This window comes from Myotis daubentonii, chromosome X (genome assembly GCF_963259705.1).
Source record: "Myotis daubentonii chromosome X, mMyoDau2.1, whole genome shotgun sequence".
Classification (NCBI taxonomy): domain Eukaryota; kingdom Metazoa; phylum Chordata; class Mammalia; order Chiroptera; family Vespertilionidae; genus Myotis; species Myotis daubentonii.
The window spans coordinates 93,074,229-93,099,839 of record NC_081861.1 but is presented as its reverse complement, the minus strand read 5'-3'; the positions used below and the strand labels follow the sequence as shown (position 1 = coordinate 93,099,839).

Genomic DNA, 25,611 nt, shown 5'->3' with positions numbered 1-25,611 from the left:
TATGTCTGCTTTAGGCATGAACAACAACAAATGTGAAATGTTATACTGGAAATGCACACAATTTCTCTATGTGTCTAGAACAAGAAGGATATAATGTGTTTCTTTATATTACTACTGCTATTCCCACCATAAACTAAGATAAAGTGACTTCCTCAATGGACACTTTTTTTTTTTTCAAAATAGGTATGAATATCATTCAACACAGTGGCATCCATAAACACACACACTTGCATCAATATTACATATCATTGGCGACAGCATTTATTATGAATAAGACAGCTGGCTGTTTATAACATCAGTAGATCAGAAATTTGACTCACTTTCTTCCTGTTTTGTTATGGGGCTGTGGTAAATCTACAAAAGAAGAGAAACAGAAAGATCCATGGCTATTGTGAATCACTATAGGCAAATAAAATTAAAACAATTAACAACTCTAACAAGAAGGAAAAGTGGGCTAAACAGAATCATCTTTGTCTAGATCTTTAGGAAACAGCTGAAATAATCCCTGAAGATTACATTGGATTTCACACTGCTCACTGCAACTAAAGTTATGGCCCTCTTAGACATTTACTTAGGTAAAGCTTGGAGGGTTTTTCCAATGGAGCAAGAGAGCATAAGAAAAAAGGAAGTGGATTTCTCATGCATACCTGGATAATGGGCATGTGATGGTAAAATGTAAACATTCCCAATACCAACCTCCCTGTCCCCCAAGACTGGTTAATAGGTGTTTCTCTTTGGAAAGACAAGTGTCCAACTGAAAGAGATCCATGAACTGACCAAGATTTTTTGCATCATCTTGAAGTATACATTTTAATAGCTATGAAAAGACCAAAGTCTAGCCCTGGTTCTGCTTCTTCCTCATTATGAAATCTAGGGCATGTCCTTTTCATTCTCTAGACTTCAAAATTCACATATTTAAAATGATCAGAATTAGAGATGTTCCTTCAAGCCTACCGGCCATATAGGGCCCACAAAATCATTTGTTCTGGCCCTGCCAAGACATTAGGGGTGAGTTATTTAAATGTTTGGCCAAATATAATAGGCTAATTTTAAGTTGACAAGTTTGTATGGCATATATATATATATATATATATATATATATATATATATATATATAGCAACTGGAATGCCATAACGACTGGAATGACTGGTCACTATGACGCCCATGGTGGCCAGCAAACTGGCCCCATCGGGGGGTGTGGCCAGCCAGCCAACCCCCCTCGGACCCTTACCCTGGCAGGCCCCACACCTGATCGGACTCTCCCATGCCGATTGATGGTGGGGCAGCCGGCCAACCCTCCCATGGCTCTTCCCCCCTCCCCGCCAGCCCTGCCCCCGATGGACCCCACCACCCTGATCAGCCTGCAGCCCCACTCCCAGCCAGCCCTACTCCTGATCGCCCCCCCCCAACCCCAGTAGGGGGCAAGGCTGGATAGCCAACCTCCCCCTCCCTGGCCCCACCCCAGATCAGCCCCCACCACCCAGATCAAGGACAGGGTTGGCTGGCTAATCTCCTGCCATTTCCTCATTCTGACAGGCACGTCCCCAATCCACCCTGATCAGGGCTGGGTTGGCCGGACCCCACCCATGCATGAATTCATGCACTGGGCCTCTAGTGATATTATAAATATCCAAATGGCCCTTGGCAGAAAAAGAACCCCAACTGCAAGGGAGAACATATTTGCCAATGTTATCACTGATAAGGGTTTAATCTCCAACATTTATAGGGAACTCTTACAACTTAACAAAAGGAAGATAAAAAAATACAATAAAAAAAATGGGCAAAGGACCTAAATAGACACTTTTCAAAAGAGGACATTCAGAAAGCCAAGAGACATATGAAAACATGCTCAGAGTTACTAATCACCCGAGAGATGCAAATCAAAACAATAATGAGGTACCACCTCATACCAGTCAGAATGGCTATCATCAACAAATCAACAAGCGACAAGTGCTAGAGAGGATGCGGAGAAAAAGGAACCCTCCTGCACTGCTGGTGGGAATGTTCTCCACTGGTGCAGCCACTGTGGAGAACAGTATGTAGTTTCCTCAAAAAGTTAAAAATGGAACTTCCATTTGACCCAGTGTTCCCACTTCTAGGAATATATACCAAGAAACCAGAAACACCAATCAGAAAGGATATATGCATCCCTATGTTCATAGCAGCACAATTTACCATAGCTAAGATTTGAAAACAGCCTAAGTGCCCATCAACAGATGAATGGATTAGAAAACTGTGGTACATCTACACAATGGAATACTACGCTGCTGTAAAAAAGAAGGAATTCTTACCAATTGCAACAGCATGGATGGAACTGGAGAGCATTATGCTAAGTGAAATAAGCCAGTCAGAGAAGGATAAATACCACATGATCTCACTCATTTGTGGAATATAATGAACAACATAAACTGATGAACAAGGACAGATCCAGAAACAGAGAGGCATTGATTGGACTGTCGGGCCTTGGAGGGATGGTAGGGGAGGGTGGGGGTAAGGGGGAGAGATCAACTAAAGGACTTATATGCAAGCATATAGGCCTAACCAATGGACAAGGAAAACAGGGGGGTGAGGGCATGAGCGGGGGGGGGGGGGGGCGGGTAGGGGGGTAACGCGGGGATAAAGACACATATGTAATATCTTAATCAATAAAAATATATATATATTAAAAAAGGTTCCCCACCCCTGCTTTAAGCAAATCATGCAAAACATGTGTAAGATTAGTAGATTGGTATGTTAAGTAAAGCAGCAACGACATTAGCAATGTGAGGCTACAAGAAATTAGCTCTCTATATGCCACCTGTTAGAGTCTGCTGTAACAATCTTTTCTTTTAAAAGGAAAATTTTTGCATATGCATATATACCCATGAGTATTTGAATGAGAGAGGTTTCCATGCTGGCCCTCGCTTCCACTTAGATAAACAATATATTTGTATTAAGTCTCCCATAATCAAGCTGGTAAAGGTCCACTCAGTGGGCCCATGTTCTAGCATTATTCTCCACAAAAACCCTTCTGTAGCCTTCGATCCTTAAAACCTAAGGAGAGAACAATTTCAGGAGAGAGATTCAAGAGGAAAATGCTTTGCTAAGCCTCCTAGCATCCTCCTAGAGAAACACCAAAGACATGTAATAGTTAAGCTCCAGATTTCTTGGAGGGGAAGGAGAGAGGACAGGTCCTGGACTACTTTCTGGATAGCACTTCTCATATCACTTCACATTTATAGCTATCTTCTTGGTTGCCATAAATGCAATTTGGGATCTGTGCACTCCTGTTTAGATTCCAGGGCCCTAAGGACAGAGAAAGAAAACCCTGGAATACATTTCCCCTCCTAGTAAGGTGAATAAAGCAAGGAGATTTGACTATATCCAAATACTGTTGAATATCAGTAGCTTTGCACCCACACTTCAGACTAGTTAAAAGCACCTAACACTAAAATATCACATTATGGTTGACAGACTGGATTTCATTTGAATTTTAAAGCAACCCTGTGAGGTATGTAAAAAAGAGATTATTAAAGCCATTTTACTAAAGAGAAAAAAACTGATTCTCAGATAGATGAAATCACTTGCTCAAGTTTACACAACCACTGACTGGCAGAACCATGATCCAAATCTAGGCCTTTCATATTCCAACATTATGAAGCTGATATTATTTCATATGTTACCAGAAGAAACCTACTCGAAAGATACTGAAAAGAGAAAATGCTTTTCAATCATTTATTACTGTTCATATTGGTCTTTATAGGATAAGCACTAACTCTTTTAAAGACTCTGTCCTCCTGTGCAAGAAGTTTCTAAATAGAGTGGTACATCTTGGCATACAGGATGGCAATGTGATCTCCTCCACTAGATGTTTCCTTAAAGATAATAAACTGACTTCCGAGAGTAAGAAGGGGCAGCAAAACAATTTTGAATAAAATCTTAACAAATGCTTGTTCACAGCCATGCCAATTATATTCAGTCTTTCTATATGAACATATATTAATTATATAAAATATGAAAGGCTTAGTTTTCTTTACGAAGATCTTGTAGGTACAGCTGCATAATGTAAAACTGGAGCTAGAATCTATGGGCTCTGGATTCTAGGCCCACCTTTGATGTCTTCTGTGAGGGTGGTCCTAGAGAAGTTCCTCACCTTACTGTTGTTTTTTAATTTATGGGTTTTAGAGGGGTGGGGAAGAAAGAAGAAGGAGGAGGAGGAGGAGGAGGAGGAGGAGGAGGAGGAGGAGGAGGAGGAGGGGAAGGAGGAGGAGAAGGAGGAGGAGGAGGGGAAGGAGGAGGAGGAGGAGGAGGAGGAGGAGGAGGAGGAGGGAGAGAGAGAAATATCAATTTGTTGTTAACTTGCCTTACTTGTTAAACAAGAGATGAATCAACAAAATTCCTTCTGGCTCTAAAAAATTAGTCAGATGGATCTATTACCCTTTACCTATACTACCACTAGAGGGCACTCACACACTGGGCTATGCTGCAGAGATATCACCAGTGCCTGGGATAACTTACAGGCTCTTTCCCATCCATGGCCTCCATCCATAGCCTTCTATTAGCTTCTGAAAGGGCCTGTAGAGTGATGGTTCCTGGCCTAAGGAAATAAAAATGAGAAGTTGAAAGCAAAAAACTCATCTAAGAGAATGGAGTCTTGTGATCTAAGGCCCCCCTCAGCCCCGGGAAGTGTCACACTGAGTAGGCACAGGCATACAGAACTCAAATTTTTCAAAGTCTGTTTTACTCAGAAAACAAGAGAATATTTAGAGAAAAGTAACTTTGGGAACCCTGAAGGAGGGGCTATCTTGGCTAGGGTTGGGCAAGAAAATAGGAGGGCAGATGCCAGGATACCTCACCATAATATACACTTAAATTGGCCCTATACTGTTTGAGACAAACTGAGGCTCTCCCTCCCCTCTCAGAAGCCAGCCATTTGGTCTGAGCTATAGGGGTGAGCATGTTCATTCTGGGCACATTCATCTCAGAAAAGTGGCTTTGCTACTTCCACCACCTAGGATGCCCAGGAGAATTTCGAATTGGCACAACATGCACAGTGGCTAACTTAAGCAATCTTATGACTAATAATAACTAAGAGTTACTAAATGCTCACTAGGTACCAGGTTCTGTTCTAAGCACTTTATAAGTATTAATTTATTTAATCTACCCAGGAAGCCCATAAAGCAGGTACTACAGAGGGCTTTTGTTTAAATCCTATTTTATAGGAGCAGTAACTGAGGAATAGAGAGGTTACCTAAGTTAACATATTGGGTAAGTATAGTAGACCAGAATTTGAACTTAGTAATTCTGGCTTAGTAGCCATGTTCTTCCTTAACCATTACACTATAAGGCCTCTTCATCATGGCAGAGGGCCTCAATACCAATTTTATTTTATTTACTTGCAGGCTACCTATACCCAGAGATATCCCAAGTTGTTATATTGTGTATTATCTTTTTCAACCTTCAAAAAACAAAACAAATTGGAAATTTGGGATTGACCATATTATTACAAGCATAAAGTCTCCTTGCATTCTTTACCTCACTGTGCCATTATGAGAAGCTTGCTCCTCTCACTACTTGTATAATATGAGACCTCTCTCAAGTCATGAAATGATAAGAACAATGATGAGAGACCTTGCAAAAGTCACTGGGCCTCTGTGGGCCTGTTTCATTATCCATAAGGTTGTTGAAACACACAAGTTGGGAGGTGCTTTCTAGTCCTGATATCATGGGATTCCTGTTCTACCTGCCCTTCCATCTCTTACTTCATTAAAGTGCTCCTTTAAAAAGAACACTCTTAAATCATCTTTAAGCAAGAATCAATTGAAAACCAGGACTTGGCTTTTGATAGTGAATTCTTTCACATCTACCCTTCTCTTAGAAACACCCAACCTTTTGGATATATTTTATGAGGCTAGAAAGTCTAGAAATCTTTGCAGAAGCAGCTATATAACTGAATCCTGCAGCCAGAAAGAAGGAAAAGAAGAAAATGGGCAACCAACAGAAAAGCAGAAACTGAGGACCAGATATGACATTAAAACCATTCTGAAACTGAGCTTCCCTAACTGGGAAATACAAAAGCCAGTATGTGTCCTTGCTTCACTTTACAGAGAAGCTGAATAAAAAAGTACTATTCAGGAAGCATTTAGAGATTTTTAAGTGTTACAGAAAGTCAAATTCAAAGAACAATACTGTTTAGGAATAGAATGACTTCTAGTCCAGGGTTTTCTATTCTGACCTAAGATAAATCCTTTGCCCTCCCTGAGGTCTCAGTGACCCATCTGGAACAAAAAGGCATACACAGAATATCTGCAGAAGAGTGTAATAATTAAGAGTGTGAGCTTGGAAAGTAGAATGCCTGGATTTAGATCCTGGCTCTACCATTTTCCAGTTATATAATCTGACTTACTTACTTTCTATCTGTGTCCTTGTTTTCCTTTGTAAAATTGGGATAATAATACCCCCTACCTCATGTAACTAAAGGACATTATCCCTTAAAGGGCTGAGAACACTGCTTGGCACATAGGAGGTATTCAGCAAATGTCAGCATTTGTGTTGCTGCTGCTGCTGTTATTATTGTTGTTGTAGGAGGTATTCAGCAAATGTCAGCATTTGTGTTGCTGCTGCTGCTGCTGTTATTATTGTTGTTGTAGTTGTTGTTGTTATTATTATTATTATTACTGCCATTCAAGCTCTGATGGGCTATGAGCGTGTGGCTTCAAATAAAAAGCTATCCTATATTCCTGAAATATATATATAAAAAAAGACTCAAAACCTCCTTTGCTCTGTACTGCAGGGTGTCTGCTGCCTGCTGGGCAGCCCAATTTTGTTCCTTAGAGCAGAATGACTAGCCAGGAAAGACTTCACATCTCTCAGAAAACTCCACATGTGCAGAGGAACCTCAGCACCTGTTCAATGTTATAATTGACCCTCTATTTCACAGCACAGGTATTTTGCTTACAATACAGAATGAAATAAAGTTAAAAAGAACATAGGCTTTGGAGACCTATAGACCAGGGTGTGAGCTCAGCCTTGCTAGTATGCGACTTTGATTTGAGATTAAATAAGAGAATGTTTTTTTTAAGTGCCCAATATGTGGTAACAAAAATTATAGACACATTGAAACTTTAACTCCTGGGTTCTAGTCTCAGAAATCCAGGGTATGAAAAAAATAGATTAAAAAATGAACACCAAATTTATTATCTACCATGAGTGATACATAGCACGAGGTGCAAGATACATATATATGAATTGTCCTCAGCTTCTAACCTCAGAGCCAAATTATTTGTAACTGCTTGGGTCCATGGGAATATTATCTGCAAATACTTAGCTCCCAATTTAGGCTAAAAAGGTAATTAGAATGAAACTAATGGCAGAAAATTTTTATTTATTTTAAGCACCTTCATGCTGTAAAGCCAGAAACAGTAAAGGTTCATGAAAGGAAAGCCATAGCCAAAAGTCATTTTTCCCTTCCTACTGGGCCAGTAGCTTTGGGGAACATGAGTGACAGAATCACGGTTACTAGTAACTATATTTACTATCACAGTCATCTTTGATTAAGACTATCCATTATTAACCTCCCAAAATTATCTTGGTTCACATACAGAAATTTAAAATAGGGAAACTGACCAGTAGTAACTTATTCCCAGACCAAAAAAGCCCTGATCTCTTAGACTAATCTTTATGAATCCAGTCACTGAAAGTTTTGTTCATATAATATTATTGTAATTGAACCTCCAGGTTCCTTTGTAGTTATATGATCAGTTTGTTAAATTATATTCTATTACTCAGTACCTACTCCATAGAAGCAACAGACTGAAATAAAATATAGAAGCCTATTTATTCACTGAAATTTGGATCAATCTCCCACCTACATAACATGTGCTTATCCAAAGTAATTCCAAATGCTCTCATTTTAAAATTTAAAGGTTAAATTCCCCTCTTACAAAATGTCCTCAGGTCAGGAAAAAAAAAAAAAGAGGGCACCAGAAATAAACAAGTGAAACCAAGTCCAAAGTTTGTAAGCCTTGGCTGAAATCAGAAAGTTGATAATCAAACTATTTCCACTTTACATAATATCTGCAAAGTAGGGAAAGTCTGTATGATGTTTGCACCAAATGGAAGAAAATATTACTCCCCAGTACTACTATAACCCTCCATCACATCTAGCTCCTATTAAAATGTCGTCCAGCCCAGTCAATATAGCTCAGTGATTGAGCATCAAGAAATTCACTGAGAGGTAGCTGGTTTGATTCCTGGTCAGGGCACATCCCAAGAGGGGAAGAGCCAATTGACTATTCTCTTTCATCATTGTTGTTTCTATCTCTCTCTCCCTCTCCCTTCCTCTCTCTAAAATCAATAAAAACATATATTTTTAAAAAGGCCGGGGAGGGTTGGGGGGCAGGAGGTAGGGGGGTAAGAGATCAACTAAAGGACTTGTATGCATGCATATAAGCATAACCAATGGACATAAGACACTGGGGGATAGGGGAGGCTAGGGGACTGTCTAGGGCGGGGGGATAAAATGGGTACATATGTAATACCCTTTGTAATACTTTAAGCAATAAAAAATAAAAATTAAAAAAAAATGTGTTCCAATTCACTTGTTCTTATATGTTACTAGAGGCCCGGTGCACAAAATTTGTGCACTGGGGGCGGGGGGCGGGGCGGGGAGGGTCCCCTCAGCCTGGCATTTGCCCTCTTGCAGTCCAGGAGCCCTCGGGGGATGTTCAACTGATGGCTTAACATGTTAAACGCCAAGCCTGTTTTGTCTTCCTTTCTGTTTAGCCCATGGTATCTGATTTCACCGATATGCTGGTGGCTGGAGATCTATGTAAGGTTGTGAAAAGACTGCATGTATATCTTCAGATATATTTCTTGTATGTATTTATTGCAATCTGTACTCTGTTTTCTTTTAGAAATGCTTTCTCTTCAGTCAGTTGTCTGTGGTTCGTGTTCCAGTGCAGTTTAAAATTTTTTTCGTTACCCATAACAGTGACAATGTCAGTAGAAGAAGCATGTGAAAGCGATTCAAGTGAAATTAGTTTCCCTAAAAAATGTCGTAGAGTCATGCTTTTTTCATCATCAGAGGATGAGGATGAGGATTTTGAAGAAGGGCGTGATCCGAGAGGTAATCAACCAAGGATTATGCCTTTCACCTATCTGTCTGGCTTTAGGATTGAAGACTTGAATGTAAAGTCATGGGCAACAGTAGAGAATTCTTATGAACTGTTTGTGCCTAATGAATTGTTTGAGGATATCGCCAAACAAACAAAGTTATATGCGTCGCAAAAACTACGGGTTGAAAACTCGCGTTTGTGTAAGTGAACTGTGACAAACAAAAATGAAATGAAAAGATTTTTTGGGTTGATTCTATGGATGGGACTAGTTAGACTACCATCTTTATGTTTATACTGGTCCCATGATCCTGCATCTATGCAAACTTTCCCCCAAAAATAATGTCAAGAGATAGATTTGAAATATTATTATGAATTCTGCATTTTTCAGACAATAGGGAGGTAGATGTTTCCAATCGTTTATGCAAAATACAACAACTAATAGATAACATGGAAATAAATTTCAAAAAATATTATGATCCATCTGAAGCTATATGTATTGATGAATCTTTGATACCATGTCATGGCTGCATAATATTTAGGCAATATATGAAACAAAAATGCCACAAATATGGTATTACATTATTTAAGTTGTGCTGTGGATCTGGGTACACGTATGCTTTTCGTGTATATGCAGGGAAAAGTTTAGAAAAAGAAAATACAACACCAACTAATGTTGTAATGTCTCTTTGTAGAGATGTATTCAGTAAGGAACACATGAACACAGACAACTGGTACACAAGTTTAGATTTAGCATATAAATTACTCGATAATAATACTCATTTAGTAGGAACATTACGTTCAAATCAACGGGGAAATCCTCATGAAGTAACATCAAAGAAATTAAAACGGGGAGAAATTATAGTAATAGAGAACAAAAAAGGAATAACCATTTTAAAATGGAAAGATAAGTGGGACATCTTACTTCATTCAACAAAACATACATCAGAGATGGTGAATGTTGAAAATAGATCAGGTCACTACTTGAAACCAAAAATTGTAGTGGATTATAATGCAGGAAAAGCAGCAGTTGACATATCTGATCAAATGAGTGCCTATAATAATCCATTATGAAAATCCATGAAATGGTATAAAAAGCTAGCCTTTGAGCTCCTACTAAATACTGCTGTTCTCAATGCTCATGTTTTACTTAAAAATATTAGCAAGAAGAATATGAGTATCACAGAATTTCGGGAGAAATTAGCTGTCCATCTAACGAATTGTCGGGATGAAGAAATTCCAAGTAGCAGTACTGTAAATATACCTCAAATATCTTGTCACAAACTGTAACAAAAAACTGGAAGAGTGTCTAAAGTTCAAAGATACTGTGAAAAATTATACGAAGATAATGCAGCACGATTTGAATGAGATATTGCCAGAAAGTTGACAAAACAAGTTATAACATTCTGTGAAACCTGCACAGGACAACGATTTTTGTGTATACCGTGTTTTAATAATATTCATTAAAAAAATTTTTTTTGGTAACAAGTAATATTTAGGTACATTCTTTTATGATCTCCAAATTATTTAAAATTTATTAATAGAAGAATATAATTTTTAAAATTATATATCGTCAGTCAACAGTGACTGACGTGGCCTGAATGAAAAGTATACTGTCAGTCATTAGTGACTGACGAGGTCTCGACAGAAAGTACAGTGAGTGACATGGTGCTTAATGTGTTAAGCAGGCAGTCGGACATCCTTAGTGCTGCTGCAGAGGCAGCAGAGGCTCCCGCCACTGCCACTGCACTCGCCAGCCATGAGCCCAGCTTCTGGCTGAGCAGCACTCACCCTGTGGGATCACATTGACCAACAGGGGGCAGCTCCTGCGTTCAGCGTCTGCCCCCTGGTGGTCAGTGTGCATCATAGCAACCGGTTGTTCCATAGTTTGGTTGATTTGCATATTAGCCTTTTATTATATAGGATATTAGGAGATTTTAAAAAGAATGAGTTTTGTTATCTTGTCCTTTTTGCAACATCATCAAACACTGACCTTTTGCATATATGATAGCAAATTAAATCCTAGGAATGACTTTTTCTGCCTAGAGCAGGTGAGGCAAAGCGGACTGAAGTTTGCATAGAGAGAACCAACACTGGGCCAGGTCTAACAGGGATCCCTGTGAAGGGTAGCCAGAAGAGCCAAGACAATAATATCATGAATAGATTTGCTCATTTTCATCAACAAGAGATGACAGAGGAAAAGATCTAACCAGGCTCAGCACAGTACATGGGACATTGTTAATTCACACCAGCACAGCTTACCTTTCATTAGTTTCTATATCAAAACAGAACCTCTTGTCAATAGACTCTGTCTTCCTTCTCACGCAGTACTTCAGGGTTAAGTCCAAGGCCCCCTGATAGAAGAGAAGAATTAATAGTCAATTTTGGGGAAAAACGTGCAAAAGCTTCTGCACCCTGTAGTGTCCTTCGTGTCACTTGGAAGGCATCTGTCAGGGCAGCAGAAGCAATATATAGCCTCACTGAGATCCTTTGTCCCTTCAGACAGTAGTTGCAGCAAGATGGCAGATGGTTTCTCCCTGCTGCAAAAATCAATAAATGGCTGAGATGAAAAGAAAATTATATTCAGAGTGGGCCATCACTCTTTTCCAAGTGCAGTAGATTAAATAGGAAGCTCATTTCACATCATGTAAGGGGAGTGAAGGAGAAATAGGCTGCCCAAAATCATATTAAGTGTCCAAAATAAACTTTTCATTAGATGTCTAGGTAGGGAGATTGCTATGATTAAGTGGTTTTCTGCAACCCTCCTTCCATTAAAGCGGCTGATGGAGGAGGGGGAAGACAAACATTTCTCTTCCTCACTTCTAGACTCTTGAGGATGACAGGCCTTCCAAAAGCAATGACTCCAGAGATAGGGTAGGAGTAAGGAAAATAATTCAATGTGTGTATTAGTTAAGGTAGCATTTGGTATTTCGTATGTGCAGAATGGTTTGGCCCACCTTAGTCTTGTAGGCACTTAACAAGGCCAATGAAATCCACCTTCTCCACAGATTAAAATTCCCCAGTCCCACACTATTAAGTTTTCCTCTATTATTTCAACAGATACAATGTGGTATAGTTAAGAGAAGTAGCAATTATTAATCCCCTACTAGGTGCCACATATTACACTAGGTATTCATAAACCAACTTTCTTCATAATCCTTGGAGGAAGCTCAGAGAAGTAAAATGGCTTACCCAAAGTCACCCATGTTGGTATAGTGAAAATGGCAATAAACTAAGAAGGTTAAAACCTGGGATCTTGTCTCAGTTAAGCCATTTACTAGCTACTGGTATATGACCCAGGGCAAATAATTTTCACTCTCTGAATCTTAACTCCACAGTCTAGAGCATTAAATGAGATTAATACTACCCACCTTACTGTCTCAAATTCAGAAACACTTCCCAAATGCCAGGTCTATACCTAAGCATTGTACCATCTAAACTGGCCAGCACAGCTGACAATCCAATTATTTTCTCTCATTGACACACTCAACCACCAAAAGCCTATTCTTCTGCTGCTCCTGCACTATGCAAACTCAACTCTAAATTCATCATTCAATCTGCCTTCCCTGCCCCAGCACTTAGAATATCAAGCATTGTTAGTTGCTCAAGATGAGAGTGATTAACAACTGCATTATGTACGCACCCTCCCACTTTAAATTCTGAATTCCCTCACATTTAGTGGCATCACAGCTCAGGGGCCTACGTCTTGCCCACCACTCTAGGTTCCCCTGCAACCACCCCCATCAGTGTAAAACTACTCATATTTCATACATGAATCATGCTCTTTCGTGACTCCATAAACTTTGCATATACTGTTTCCTCCACCTAAAATGATTATGTATATTATTTGCCTAGCTAAACTCTTACTGGTTCTACAACATGCAATTTAGTTTCATTTCCTCTAAAATCCTTCCCAAATCACATACATTGCCATTATATGTTTTCAACATTATATTAAAGCTTTATGTTTTCGTGAATGATTTCCCTACTTGACTGAGAAATCCTCAAGAATGTGGACAATGTTTTATTTATCTTTATATCTCTAGTACATAATAAACAGCACTCAATAAATGTTTACTACATCATCATCCTTGCTATTTTTCTAAGAAGACAAATGATACCAAGCAAAAAGTAATTTATTCAAGATCAAAAAGTTTCTATGCTACCCTGGCCAGCATGGCTCAGTTAGTTGGAGCATCGTCTCATGCACCAAAAGGTGGCAGGTTCAATTCCGGGTCAGGGCACATATCCATGTTGTGGGTTCATTCCCTGTCAGGATCCATGTTTCTCTCTCACATTGATGTTTCTCTCTCTCTCTTCTTCTTTCCCTCTTCCTCTTCCTCTTCCTCTTCCTCTTCCTCTTCCTCTTCCTCTCTCTCTCTCTCTCTCTCTCTCTCTCTCTCTCTCTCTCTCTCCTCTCACTTTCAAATCAATAAAAAACATATCCTCAGGTGAGGACTACAATAAATGAATAAATAAATAAATAAATAAATAAATAAATAAATAAATAAATCTATACTAATAATAGAGGAATATGCAAATTGTCCAGGATGCTGCAACATCACAACCACTCAGCAGGGGCATGCACAGCAAATGTGGGTAAGTGGGACCTTGCAGCACTGTGGAAGGGGGCGGGGCCATGGCAAGGCTTAGGCAGGCACATGCAGATGAAGGCCTCTGCTGCAGGCCCGGCCTGGGGGCAGGGCAGTGGCAGAGGCCTTTGTCTTCCCATGCCTGCGCTGGGGGTTGGGCAGGCATGCACAGAGGGAGGCCTCCACTGCGGGCCTGCCCCCAGGGGTCCGCAGGCCTCCCCCATGACCTGCCCCGGGGGTCCACAGGCATCCGCCAGCTTCAGCCTACCTCTTTGGGGAAACCCATCCAGGAGCCAAGGATGGATGGGTGGGGCCTATCTCTTTGGGGCGATGGATCCTGGGGCTCCCGCACTGTGACAGGGCACAGGCAAGGCTGGGGGATCCTCCTGCCTGAGTGCATGAATTTCGTGGACCAGGCCACTAGTACTAAGTAAAAAACTATGGTACTAGGCCAGCTAGGATTTAAAACCAGTTCTTGAGACTCAAAAGGTAGCACTGTTTCTTCTTGCACAACTATCTGACAGGGAAAGGATGAATATCTTATAAAACAGTGTTTGGGAAAGTGATCTATAAAGTGAGCAGCACAACACAAATGGAAGTTGATAGGCTGAAATAATAGAGAACAGTGGTGAGTACCATAGTCAGAAAGAGGGCTAATTCCTCCATCATCATATTCAGCTAACCATACCTCACAGTGTTACTGGGAGAGTAAATGAGGCACATGCTGGAAAGTATTCAGCACCTGGCACACAGCAGACATTCAATATACAGTGGTTTTTTAGGATATTATCATTGTCTCATTTGTTTATATTATTTGGCTTTCTGGAGCACAAGTTAATGACAGGAACTAAGTCAGAGAACTGACAAGAAGAAGTCATTTCCAACTATAATTGAGGGAAATTCAAGTAATTACTTCCACCTCCCCTCCCTTCATAATGGAAAACCATGTTCCTCTTTCCATTCCATAAGGAATACCACAGTAAAACTACTAAGGCTGTGACAGGATTGTGGTTTTGCAAGCAGCCACTCAATGAAAAAGGAATAGGGGAAGATAAACTAAAAGGAGGGCTTGCTCTTATATGCTAAGAGGAAATGAAAGAGGCATCCACTTCCTCTGTCTTGAGTTTTGCATTAGGCACCTCTGAGCAGGAGAGAAAGGGCCTAAATGAGCTTACTGTCTAAGAAAGGAACTTTCAAGGCCAGGATTTGGAAAGTAATCTATCTATATAAAATCCTAAGCGGCCATCACAAACGAAACAACCGAATGGATGACTGAACAGGCTGTGTGGGGCAACCAGGCTGGCAGGGGGGTTAGTGACGGGCGGCCAAACAACGGAGCAGCAGGCTGTGTGGGATGATGAGGCCAGCAGGAGGGGCAGTGAGGGGCAACTAAATGACTGAACAGAAGGCTGCGTGGGGCAACCAGGCTGGCAGAGGGGTTAGTGAGGGACGACCAAAAGACTGAACACAGCAGGATGTGTGGGGAGACCAGGCCAGCAGAGCGGGCAGTGAGGGGTGGCCAAATGACTGAACAACAGGCTGTGTGGGGTGATCAGGCCAGCAGGAGGCTTAGTGAGGGACAATCAAACAACTGAACAGCAGGCTGCATGGGGAGACCAGGCTGGCAGAGGGGGACAGTGAGGGGCGACCAAGCTGGCATGGGGGACAGTTGGGGGTGAAGAGGCCAGCAGTGGGGGCAGTTGGGGGTGACCAGGCCAGCAGGGGAGGGGCAGTTGGTGGCAACCAAGCCTGCAGGGGGGGCAGTAAGAGGTAACCAGGCTGGCAGGGGGCAGTAAGGGGCGACATGCTGGTGGGTGGGGGGACAGTTAGGAGCAACCAGGCTGGCCAGGATGGGCAGTTGGGGGCGACCAGTTTGTCAGGTGGGGCCAGTTGGGCCCCCAGGCCCACAGGCAGAGGCAGATAGGGTTGATCAGGCTGGCAGGGGGGCCAATAGGGGCGATCAGGCAGGCAGGCAGGCAGGCAGGTGAGCAGTTAGTAGCCAGTAGACCCGGATTGTAAGAGGGATCCTGGATTGGAGAGGGTGCAGGCTGGGCTGAGGGGACCCCACCCCCATTCACGAATTTCATGCACTGGGCCTCTAGTGTATGTATAAAAAGAAAACACTGCAGGACAGTATTGCTTATAAGCACTTGCCAGTCAGGTACATCAGCTCAGTTCTAACAGAAAAGAAACAAGTTCAGTACTTTGGAATCACATCTAAAGGTGCATTGGCAGACTGAAAAGTAAGGAAAATTTTGAAGTCATGAATGAGTAACAGGCCCATAAGAAAACATGGATGAAGGTTCTGAAAAACCTTCATATCATTTGGTACGCTTCATTAGAATTGCATCCCATCTCCAGTTGACATTCGAAGCAGAGTAACAAAATGTGTGGTTAAAGAACAAAAAAAGCAGTTTTTGGCAGCCTGAGACTAAATCTCAGTCCTCTCTAATTTTCCATGGACAAGCCACACAATCAAGATCTTCTATGCAAAGCAACATGATAGAGAAAAATTGACCTAATTACCTTTCTACCTAAATTGGGTCTTCATGTACCACATCATTCAATGCTAACAAGTCACATTGTTTCACTTTGTCAATTTGTAAGGAATTAAAATACTTAAATAAATATCATCACTAAGACCCTGTCTGAGAGACAATTAAAAGGACACATTGAGCCCAGCTGGTGTGGCTCAGTGGTTGAGTGTTGTCCTATGAACCAAGAGGTCATGGTTTGATTCCTGGTTAGGGCACATGCCTTGATTGTAGGCTGTATTCCCAGGAGGGGAGTGCAGGAGGCAGCCGATCAATGTTTCTCTATCATCAATGTTTCTATCTCTCTATCCCTCTCCCTTCCTCTCTCTACAATCAATAAAAATAATTTTTTTTTAAAAAAAGGAAACATTGAACTACTTTAGCATATTAACACTCTATCAGTTTTTATCTTAAGAAATCCTGGAGTACAGTGACGCTCTCTCACCACTCCTCTTCGACATAGTACTGGAAGTATTAGCCATTGCAATTAGACAAGAAGAAGAAATAAAAGGCATCCAAATTGGAAAAGAAGAAGTAAAACTGTCCTTATTCGCAGATGACATGATATTATACATAAAAAACCCTAGAGACTCCATCAAAAAACTATTAGACTTGATAAATGAATTCAGCAATGTAGCAGGATACAAAATTAACACCAAGAAATCTATGGCATTTCTATACACCAATAGTGAACTTACAGAAAGAGAGACTAAAAAAGCAATCCCATTTACCATCACACCAAAAAAAATTAAGATACCTAGGTATAAACTTAACTAAAGAGGCAAAAGACCTCTACTCAGAAAACTACAGGACACTGAAAAAGGAGATAGAGGAAGACATAAACAGATGGAAGAACATACCATGTTCATGGATTGGTAGAATCAACATCATTAAAATGTCCATACTACCCAAGGCAATCTACAAATTCAACGCACCTCCCGTTAAAATACCAATGGCATATTTCACAGACCTAGAACGAACTCTCCAAAAATTCATCTGGAATAAAAAAGACCCCGGATAGCTGCAGCAATCTTGAGAAAGAAGAACAAAGAAGGTGGGATCTCAATACCAGGTATCAAGCTGTATTACAAAGCCACTGTTCTCAAAACTGCCTGGTACTGGCACAGGAACAGACATATAGATCAATGGAATAGAATAGAGAACCCAGAAATCGACCCGAACCAATATGCTCAATTAGTATTTGACAAAGAAGGCAAGAACATACAATGGAGTCAAGACAGTCTCTTAGACCACCAACTTACACCATACACAAAAATAAACTCAAATGGATAAAGGACTTAAACATTAGATGGGAAAACCATAAAAATACTAGAGGAATCCAAGGGTAACAAAATCTCAGACATATGCCAAAGCAATTTCTTCACTGATACTGCTCCTAGGGCATTGGAAACTAAAGAGAAAATAAACAAGTGGGACTACATCAAAATAAAAAGCTTCTGCACAGCAAAAGAAACCATCAACAAAACAACAAGAAAGCCCACTGCATGGGAGAACATATTTGCCAATGTTATCTCTGATAAGGGTTTAATCTCCAACATTTACAGGGAACTCATACAACTTAACAAAAGGAAGATAAACAATCCAATCAAAAAATGAGCAATGGACATACATAGACACTTTTCAAAAGAGGACATTCAGAAAGCCAAGAGACATATGAAAACATGCTCCAAGTCACTAATCATCTGAGAGATGCAAATCATAACAACAATGAGGTACCATCTCACACCTGTCAGAATGGCTATCATCAACAAATCAACAAACGACAACTGCTGGAGAGGATGCAGAGAAAAGGGAACACTCGTGCACTGCTGGTGGGAATGCAGACTGGTGCAGCCACTATGGAAGACAGTATGGAGTTTCCTCAAAAAGTTAAAAATGGAACTTCAATTTGACCCAGTGATCCCACTTCTAGGAATATATACCAAGAAACCAGAAAGACAAATCAGAAAGGATATATGCATCCCTATGTTCATAGCAGCACAATTTACCATAGCTAAGATTTGGAAACAGCCTAAGTGCCCATCAGCAGATGAATGGATTAAAAAACTGTGGTACATCTACACAATGGAATATTACACTGCTGTAAAAAAGAAGGAATTCTTACCATCTGCAACAGCATGGATGGAACTGGAGAGCATTATGCTAAGTGAAATAAGCCAGTCAATGAAAGAACAATACCACATGATCTCACTCATTTATGGATAATAAAGACCATTATAAACTGATGAACAAAAATAGATACAGAGGCAGAGTAGCATTGAACAGACTATCAAACTACAGTGGGAAGGCTGGGGAGAGTTGGGGGCAGGAGGGGGAGGGTAAGAGATCAAACAAAGGACTTGTATGCATGCATATAAGCATAACCAACGGACATAAGATACTGGGGATAGGGGAAGCAGGGGGAATGTCAAGAAGGGGGGAAAAAAAGGAGACATATATAATACTCTTTGTAATACTTTAAGCAATAAAACAAAATTAAAAAATAAATAAATAAAATTACTGTAAAAAAGAAAAAGAAATCCTGGAGTATGAGTGTGTGTGTGTGTGTGTGTGTGTGTGTGTGTGTGTGTGTGTTTGTGTGTTCCCAAAACTCCTGCAAAGGTAGGCAAAAGTGAGATGACAGAATAAAAGTTTTAGCTCTATGGTCTAACTTAACAAACCTAACATAGCATATCAGGTCCTTCCAGATGAGTAAATTATGTTCTGAGTGTGTTAAAGTCCTTTGCCACTTTGGGGAGTGGAGGAAAGTTTGGAGGGCATGAGAAGAGGCATTAACTGCTTAAAGATATTTGAGTATTATTACATAGACTGTGAGGAATAGGTTATTCCAATAGGTTTAGACCACAGACTAACTCTGTTAAAAGGGAATTTTGGTAAATTATTTATATTTTCAACTCTTGTTATTTAAAGGAATCCTATAATGGAGCCTTCTTAAAAGTAAGATATATTCTCCACTCACAATTCATCCATACTTTTGCAAATTTTCTTTGTAAATGTGACAGGCAGTTGTAATAATTTAGTAAATGGTATGAAAAAGTAGAGGCACTTTCCAAAGGCCTAACATAATTAACAGAGATCTTTTGCTCAACTGAAATGTATGTGGCCCAAAGAGAACATATGAAGCCATGGCTTCACATGATAGTGATGGATTTGGTTCTTTGACACTAAGTCAACATATACTCTCTTCTGAGATGTAGTCACAGATGCATTGCAAAAAATGTGGCACCATAAAGAACTGACCTGCTTAGCACCTGGCTTCTGCTCCATTGGCGTCATGGTGAGTGTTTTGGTCTCTTTCTCATACTGGCAGTAGTATTTCACCCAGGATATTCCCAAAGCCCCTAGAAAGAGAGGCAAAAGTGAGATAACAAATTAATTTTTTGGCTGCATGGTCAGTCCAACCCCAAGATGGAAGCTGTGTACACCTTGGCCTTCAGGGTCATGCTCCAGATCTACCCCTATACATATGGAGATCAGAAACCTTATCAACTCTTTCCACATCTGCTCTGGCTTGCTCCAAATCATACACCTTGCCATGTTCCCTATGAATGCTGCCACTACACATCTTATTGCATAAGCTGGAACCTTATCATCAACAGACATTCAATACAAAGTGGCTTTTTATGATATTACTAGAGGTCCGGTGCACAAAATTTGTGCACGGGGGGGGGGTACCCTCAGTCCAGCCTGCTCCCTCTCCAAGCCGGGACCCCTTGGGGGTTGTCCAACCGCCAGTTTATGCCCCCCTGCCAGCCTGGTCACCCCCAACTGCCTCCCTCTGCCAGCTTGGTCACCCCTGACTGCACCCCCTGCCAGCCTAGTTGCCCTAACTGCCCCCTTGTCAACCTAATCACCCCCATCTGCCCCCCTGCTGGCCTGGTCACCTCCAACTGCACCCCCCCCACCGGCCTGGTCACCCCTAACTGCCACCCACCTCACGGCCTGATTGTCCCACGCAGCCTGCTTGTTCAGTCATTTGGTCATCCCTTACTAGCCCCCTTGCCGGCCTGGTCACCCTATGCAGCCTGCTTGCTCAGTCGTTTGGTCATCCCTCACTAACCCCCCTGCCGGCCTGGTTGCTACATACAGACTGCTTGTTCAGTCATTTGGTCATCCCTCACTAACCCCTCTGCCGGCCTGGTCTTAGGCAGTCATCTTGTAAGGGTGTGAGGGTTAATTTGCATATTACCTTTTTATTATATAAAAATCATTGTCTCGTTTATTATATTATTTGCCTTTCTAGAGCACAACTTAATGATAGGAACTAAATCAGAGAACTGACAAGAAGAAGTCATTTGTGGTTTCAACATTGTATTAAAGCTTTATGTTTTTGTGTCTGATTTCCCTACTTGACTGAGAAATCCTCAAGAACTTTGGCAATGTTCCTACTTCCCTGTAATGTGCCCCATTTAATTGGTGGTTGGGTTCTGCCCATTCTATCCCCTAATGTCTGTCTTTCAGCAGTCTCATAGGCTCCATCTCTTCTAGAACTAAATTAGTCCCACACCCTATTGCTGACTTATCTTTTTCATGTTTTATAAGATATTTCAAGCAAAATTAATCATAATTTTTCCAAGTAATTATTTCAGTGACCTCTTTGGTTTCCCCCTTCTCTGTTCTAGTCCATTCTTTCTAGTCCATTCTCTACTCTTTTGTTAGAAGAATATTTTAACTATATATCCCTGTTATTCTTCTCATTATAAACCACCCATGATTTTTCCATTATCTGAAAACTCCTTAGGTTGGCCCACAAAGCTCTTCATGTTATGATCATATTTGCTGTTTCAACATTGCCTTTTCTAATTTTATCTGTGTTCCAGTCTCATTAAATTACTTTCAGTTACCAAATAAATATGTGACCATATAATTTACCATCCATATTCAAAATATATTTAAGAGTGAATGGGGCACCACTGTTAATTACATCAGGACAACAGATATAAACCAGGACTGTATTTGGCAAATCAAGACTCTACAAATAAACTATATCCTCACACACCTCTGTGCCTTTATTCTTGCAGTGGTATACACCTGGAGTTTTATTTCCCTTTTTCTTTACATGTCAGGATTCCACTCATAATTCAAGTTCCAATTCGAACATAACTTTCTCAGTGAGAGTCATACACATGTGCGCGCGCGCGCACACACACACACACACACACACACACACAAATAAAAGAGAAATATGCAAATTGACTGTACCTTTGTGACACCCACCAGCCAATCAGGAGTGAGCATGCAAATTAACCCAACAAAGATGGTGGGTTGCTTTGCATACACAGGCACCGAGCAACCAGGGGGTGTTCTGCACCGCCCCAGATGCTCCAGGCCTCTGGGCAGCGTGGGAAGGCAGAAAGGTGGCTCCGGGCCAGAGCAAAGGCAGTGCTGGCAGCCAGGGGAAGGAAGGCCCATTCTTGCACAAATCTTCATGCATCGGGACTCTAGTATGTATAGATATATACATACATACTAGAGGACCAATGCACAAAATTCATGCAAGAGTAGGCCTTCCTTCCCCCTGCTGCTGGCACCAGCTTCCCTCTGGCACCCAGGACCCAGGATTTCCTCCAGCACCGGGACATGGGTTTCCCTTCAGCCACCGGCAGGCACCCAGGACACAGGCTTTCCTCACAGTCCCGGCTTCATCTGGAAGGTTGTCTGGAAGGATGTCCAGTCTAATTAGCATATTACTCTCTTATTGTTATAGATATCCCTTATATATATGCTCAATGCATTTCATTATAATTATTAACATGCTTGTCCATCTTCCTCATCAAACTGTGTACTTCTTGAGGGCAAAAATGAAGGTTTTTCATTTTTTTGTATGCCTAATGCACTGAATATTATCTGGAAAAAAGGATGCTCAGTAAGCATACATTCAACTGAGTAGCAATGCCATATCTATTTGACAAATTAGAAAATGGGGACATAGAAGGATCATATAGCTAAATAGTATTAGAGCCAAGATTAGAAACCCATTATTCTATACTTCTTTTATAATATAACAGTGGTTCATAGCCAGAGGCAATTTTGCCTCTCAGGGGACAGTTGGCAACATCTAAAGACATTTCAGATTATCACACCTAGGGAGTTCTATTAAAATAAATGGGGAGAGATGCTGCTAAACATCCTATAGTACATAGTATGCCCCCCTCAGAACAAAGAATTACCGATCCCAAAATGTCAATAGTGCTGAGACTGAGAAATCCTGCAATGCAGAGTTGAAGGAATGAATCTGACAAATGGAAGAACACATCTTTGAAAACCATCAAACTTTAATTGCTCTAAGGGAGGAAAAGCAAAATAACATCACTGCTACGATATTATGCTTTGTGTATTGCAGTGGTTTTTGCCACTGGTAACCTCTGGGTAGCCTCTTTTGCCTACTCTCCAGGTAGAATAATTCTGGGAAGGGAATAAAATCACAGGCTTTACAGGCATTAGGTCATAATTCATAAGGAAAATCAAACAGTATATATATGTTTCCATAATGTAATTTAGGACGCAGGAAAACTTGAATCATCTGCAATGTTTGGTGAATGGATAAGTTAACATATTTTCCTTGGCTATCAGTGAACAATTGCCTTGCCCACTGAAATCACAATGGTTATTTAGTGTTTTATGGGCAACCATGTAATCCTAAGGCAGTGGAAGTTACAAAGTATGGAGGTAGGAGCACAGGTTTTGACTTTTCGTACATATGAGTTTACTCGTAGGCTGCTACTTGACAGTTGGCTGACTTTCAACTATTGATATCTCTACGCCTCAGTAGTCTCATGTGAAAAATGTCTCCGACAAAATGGTTTCAAAGATTAAATGAGATGCAGTACTTAAAGCACTTAGTAGGTTTAATAAATATTATTTTTCTGCCTCCGTTCCCCTATCTCCCTTTTTGCCCGAGTAAAAGAGTCATTAAAATGACTAAACGATTAACAATCCCCATTTTGAATCTCAGAGAAAACCTGCGGTCTTATTATCCCAGAGCCTTTGGAAAACAATTCCTTAACTTTCCCCTCTAATTTATCCTTCCTTTTTATTTTCACTATTCCAAGACTTCTCTCCAAAGAGGTATAGTTCTCAGGTCTGTGATCATTATTGATGCCTGAAGCTTGGAAGGGTGAAGAAGCAGTAGGTGCTTGCCTACTTAAAACCAGTGGGTATCCTGTATTCCCACTTACATTTCTCTTGGGTATAGAGATAGCCTTCAATTGTTGGCTGTCCTGGAAGTTTGCAGGTCTGGGGAGCCTCTTTCATCCTTTTCTTAAGTTCTTCCATCTCTTCTCGAGTACTGGAGAAATGATTTCTTGTCTGTCAAGACATTATCATCATCATCAATCATCATCATCATCATCATCATAAATAAGCAATTTTTGGTCAGAGACCCAGAGTTTTCTTGGCACTTATCATATGTTACAACACAGCAACATAAATAGCACTGTACCCATAAAACCACATTTTGGAGATTTTTTTTCTAATAGGAATCATATAAGACTGAAATGAATAAGGGTTCTTAGAATTCTGAGCATGAGACTGACGACTGCTTCACCAAGAGAGCAACTTCTAACTTCTGCCTCAAGTAAAGTTACTGCCTACTGAACTCTGATATAAATTCTGACCATTAGAATAAAATGTATAAGAGGGTGCTTTCTTTGAAGATAGGTGAACAGAAAACCTATGTTTTCATAACCATGAATAACAAAAGCTAATGGTAAGAAGTAATATTCTAAAAATTCAAAACTAAAACACAGTGGCAAAATACAGTTTGAAATGTGGGTATAAAAATCATTAGAGGTCCTTAGCATTTAATCTCAAGATTGTCAAATGAGAAAAAAAAAATAGCGATCAAACAGGTAGACCTGTCGTGCACCAAGGCCATACAGGAAATACAACTAATTTGGAGCGCATTCATCTGGAATTACCAATTGAGGTCCAGCTGAGGAGGCGACTTATATCAAGGAAGGACAGAAAACACGTGGAGACATGTAGGAAGGGTGAGGTCACAAGAGGAGCTGACCCAGTTCCCAGGGGCGGCAGGCCAGCGGGGCGAGAGAGAAAGGACCACTGGGTTACAGGAGTGTCTGTTCCCTCAGAAGATAGAGGCTCCGAACTCAGGCTGGTATCCACAGCCCAGAGCACCAGAGCCAAGATCCGAGGCCCACATAACATCCAGCCATGAAAGGTGGCAGGGTTGCTGGCTGCAATGGAATCTGGAGTAGGTAAACCTGAGTCAGTTGGAGAGAAAGCCTGTTTCATTCGATTGTTTTTTGTTGTTGCTGCTTGTTAACCTCAGAGCACAGGAGTATTCATTTGCAGCTACTCACTTGAGACTTTGGTGCAGGGAGGGAGGTGTGGACTTCAGGTGCCTAAGGAGAGGCTGGGTAGAAGCATTACAGGGACGTGTGGAAAAGCAGCAGCCAGAAGTATTTCGTTGTAGGCCACGAAAACTAAAGGGCCATTTTTGCTGAGAGGAACTAGCTGCTCCCAGTAGCCACATGGCAGGAAAAAAAGAAAAAGAAAAAAAAAAACCTGCCCTAGGTGATACACCTGTTCCACCATCAGGATCCCTGCATGCCAGATCCTGCATTTTGACCTTTTCAGAGGAAACAAAAGCAAAGGCCAAGCCTAGGGGTTTGAACAATCTCAGGAGCACCGGTGACTGGATTACAGGAGGGGCCACCCACCCCATTATGCAGGAACCAGACTGGTTACTATCCCTGCACAGAAGAGCTGATAAAAACTCCAGGTTTCCAGCCAACCCTGCTAGTCTCCATACAGGGATCTCTGCCTAGTCAAGGGCAGAGTATATTTTGGGCCACTCATGGAGGAATAGCTCTGGGACTGAGAAACACACCTACCACATTCCCTGAAAACTAAACAGCACCTCCCCCATCTAGAGCCCTTTCAGAAACAGAGTTTTGAGTGATTAAGATTGACATCTGGATAGCAGGCAAAGGCAGGCAGAGGTGGAGCCCAGGGAACCAGGAAAAGTCTGCTGACTCAGCCCTACATCCTATGCTGCTAACAAACCTGCTAGGGGGCAGATTGGCCCCTCCTGTATGCAGCCAAGGCCTATGGAGACAGACACAAATGGTGCATATGTGGATCACTTGGAGTTTCAAGCAGGTTGCTGAAAGCCAAAGGAGGTCAGTTCCTGACAGTGGTTAGCACTCAAGTACCTCACAGGAGCCCAGAATTGGCAGACAGAAGGGTGGGATCCAAAGAGAGCTCCCGTGGGACACTAAACTTGGCTAAAATGAATGCCACTTCACTTTTTTTTTCTCCCTTTTGTCTTCTCTTTTCTTTTTTCTTTCTTTTCTTTTTTCCCTTCTAAAATTTATCTTTATCTATCTGCTTTATTGATTTATTATTCT

The 25,611-nt window shown here is 41.1% G+C and overlaps 1 protein-coding gene across 3 annotated transcripts in view; it reads right to left on the bottom strand.

Moving 5' to 3' along the window:
• Positions 1-25,611, bottom strand: part of OPHN1 (oligophrenin 1) — a 571,284-nt gene that overhangs the window by 274,025 nt on the left and 271,648 nt on the right. For all 3 annotated transcript variants that reach the window (XM_059679643.1, XM_059679645.1, XM_059679644.1), the window contains exons 9-13: positions 23,419-23,548; positions 19,481-19,581; positions 11,356-11,447; positions 4,499-4,577; positions 321-354 (exon numbers count right to left, since the gene is read on the bottom strand). In XM_059679643.1, the coding sequence (XP_059535626.1) occupies positions 321-354; positions 4,499-4,577; positions 11,356-11,447; positions 19,481-19,581; positions 23,419-23,548 (436 nt within the window). The remainder of the gene's footprint in view (positions 1-320; positions 355-4,498; positions 4,578-11,355; positions 11,448-19,480; positions 19,582-23,418; positions 23,549-25,611) is intronic.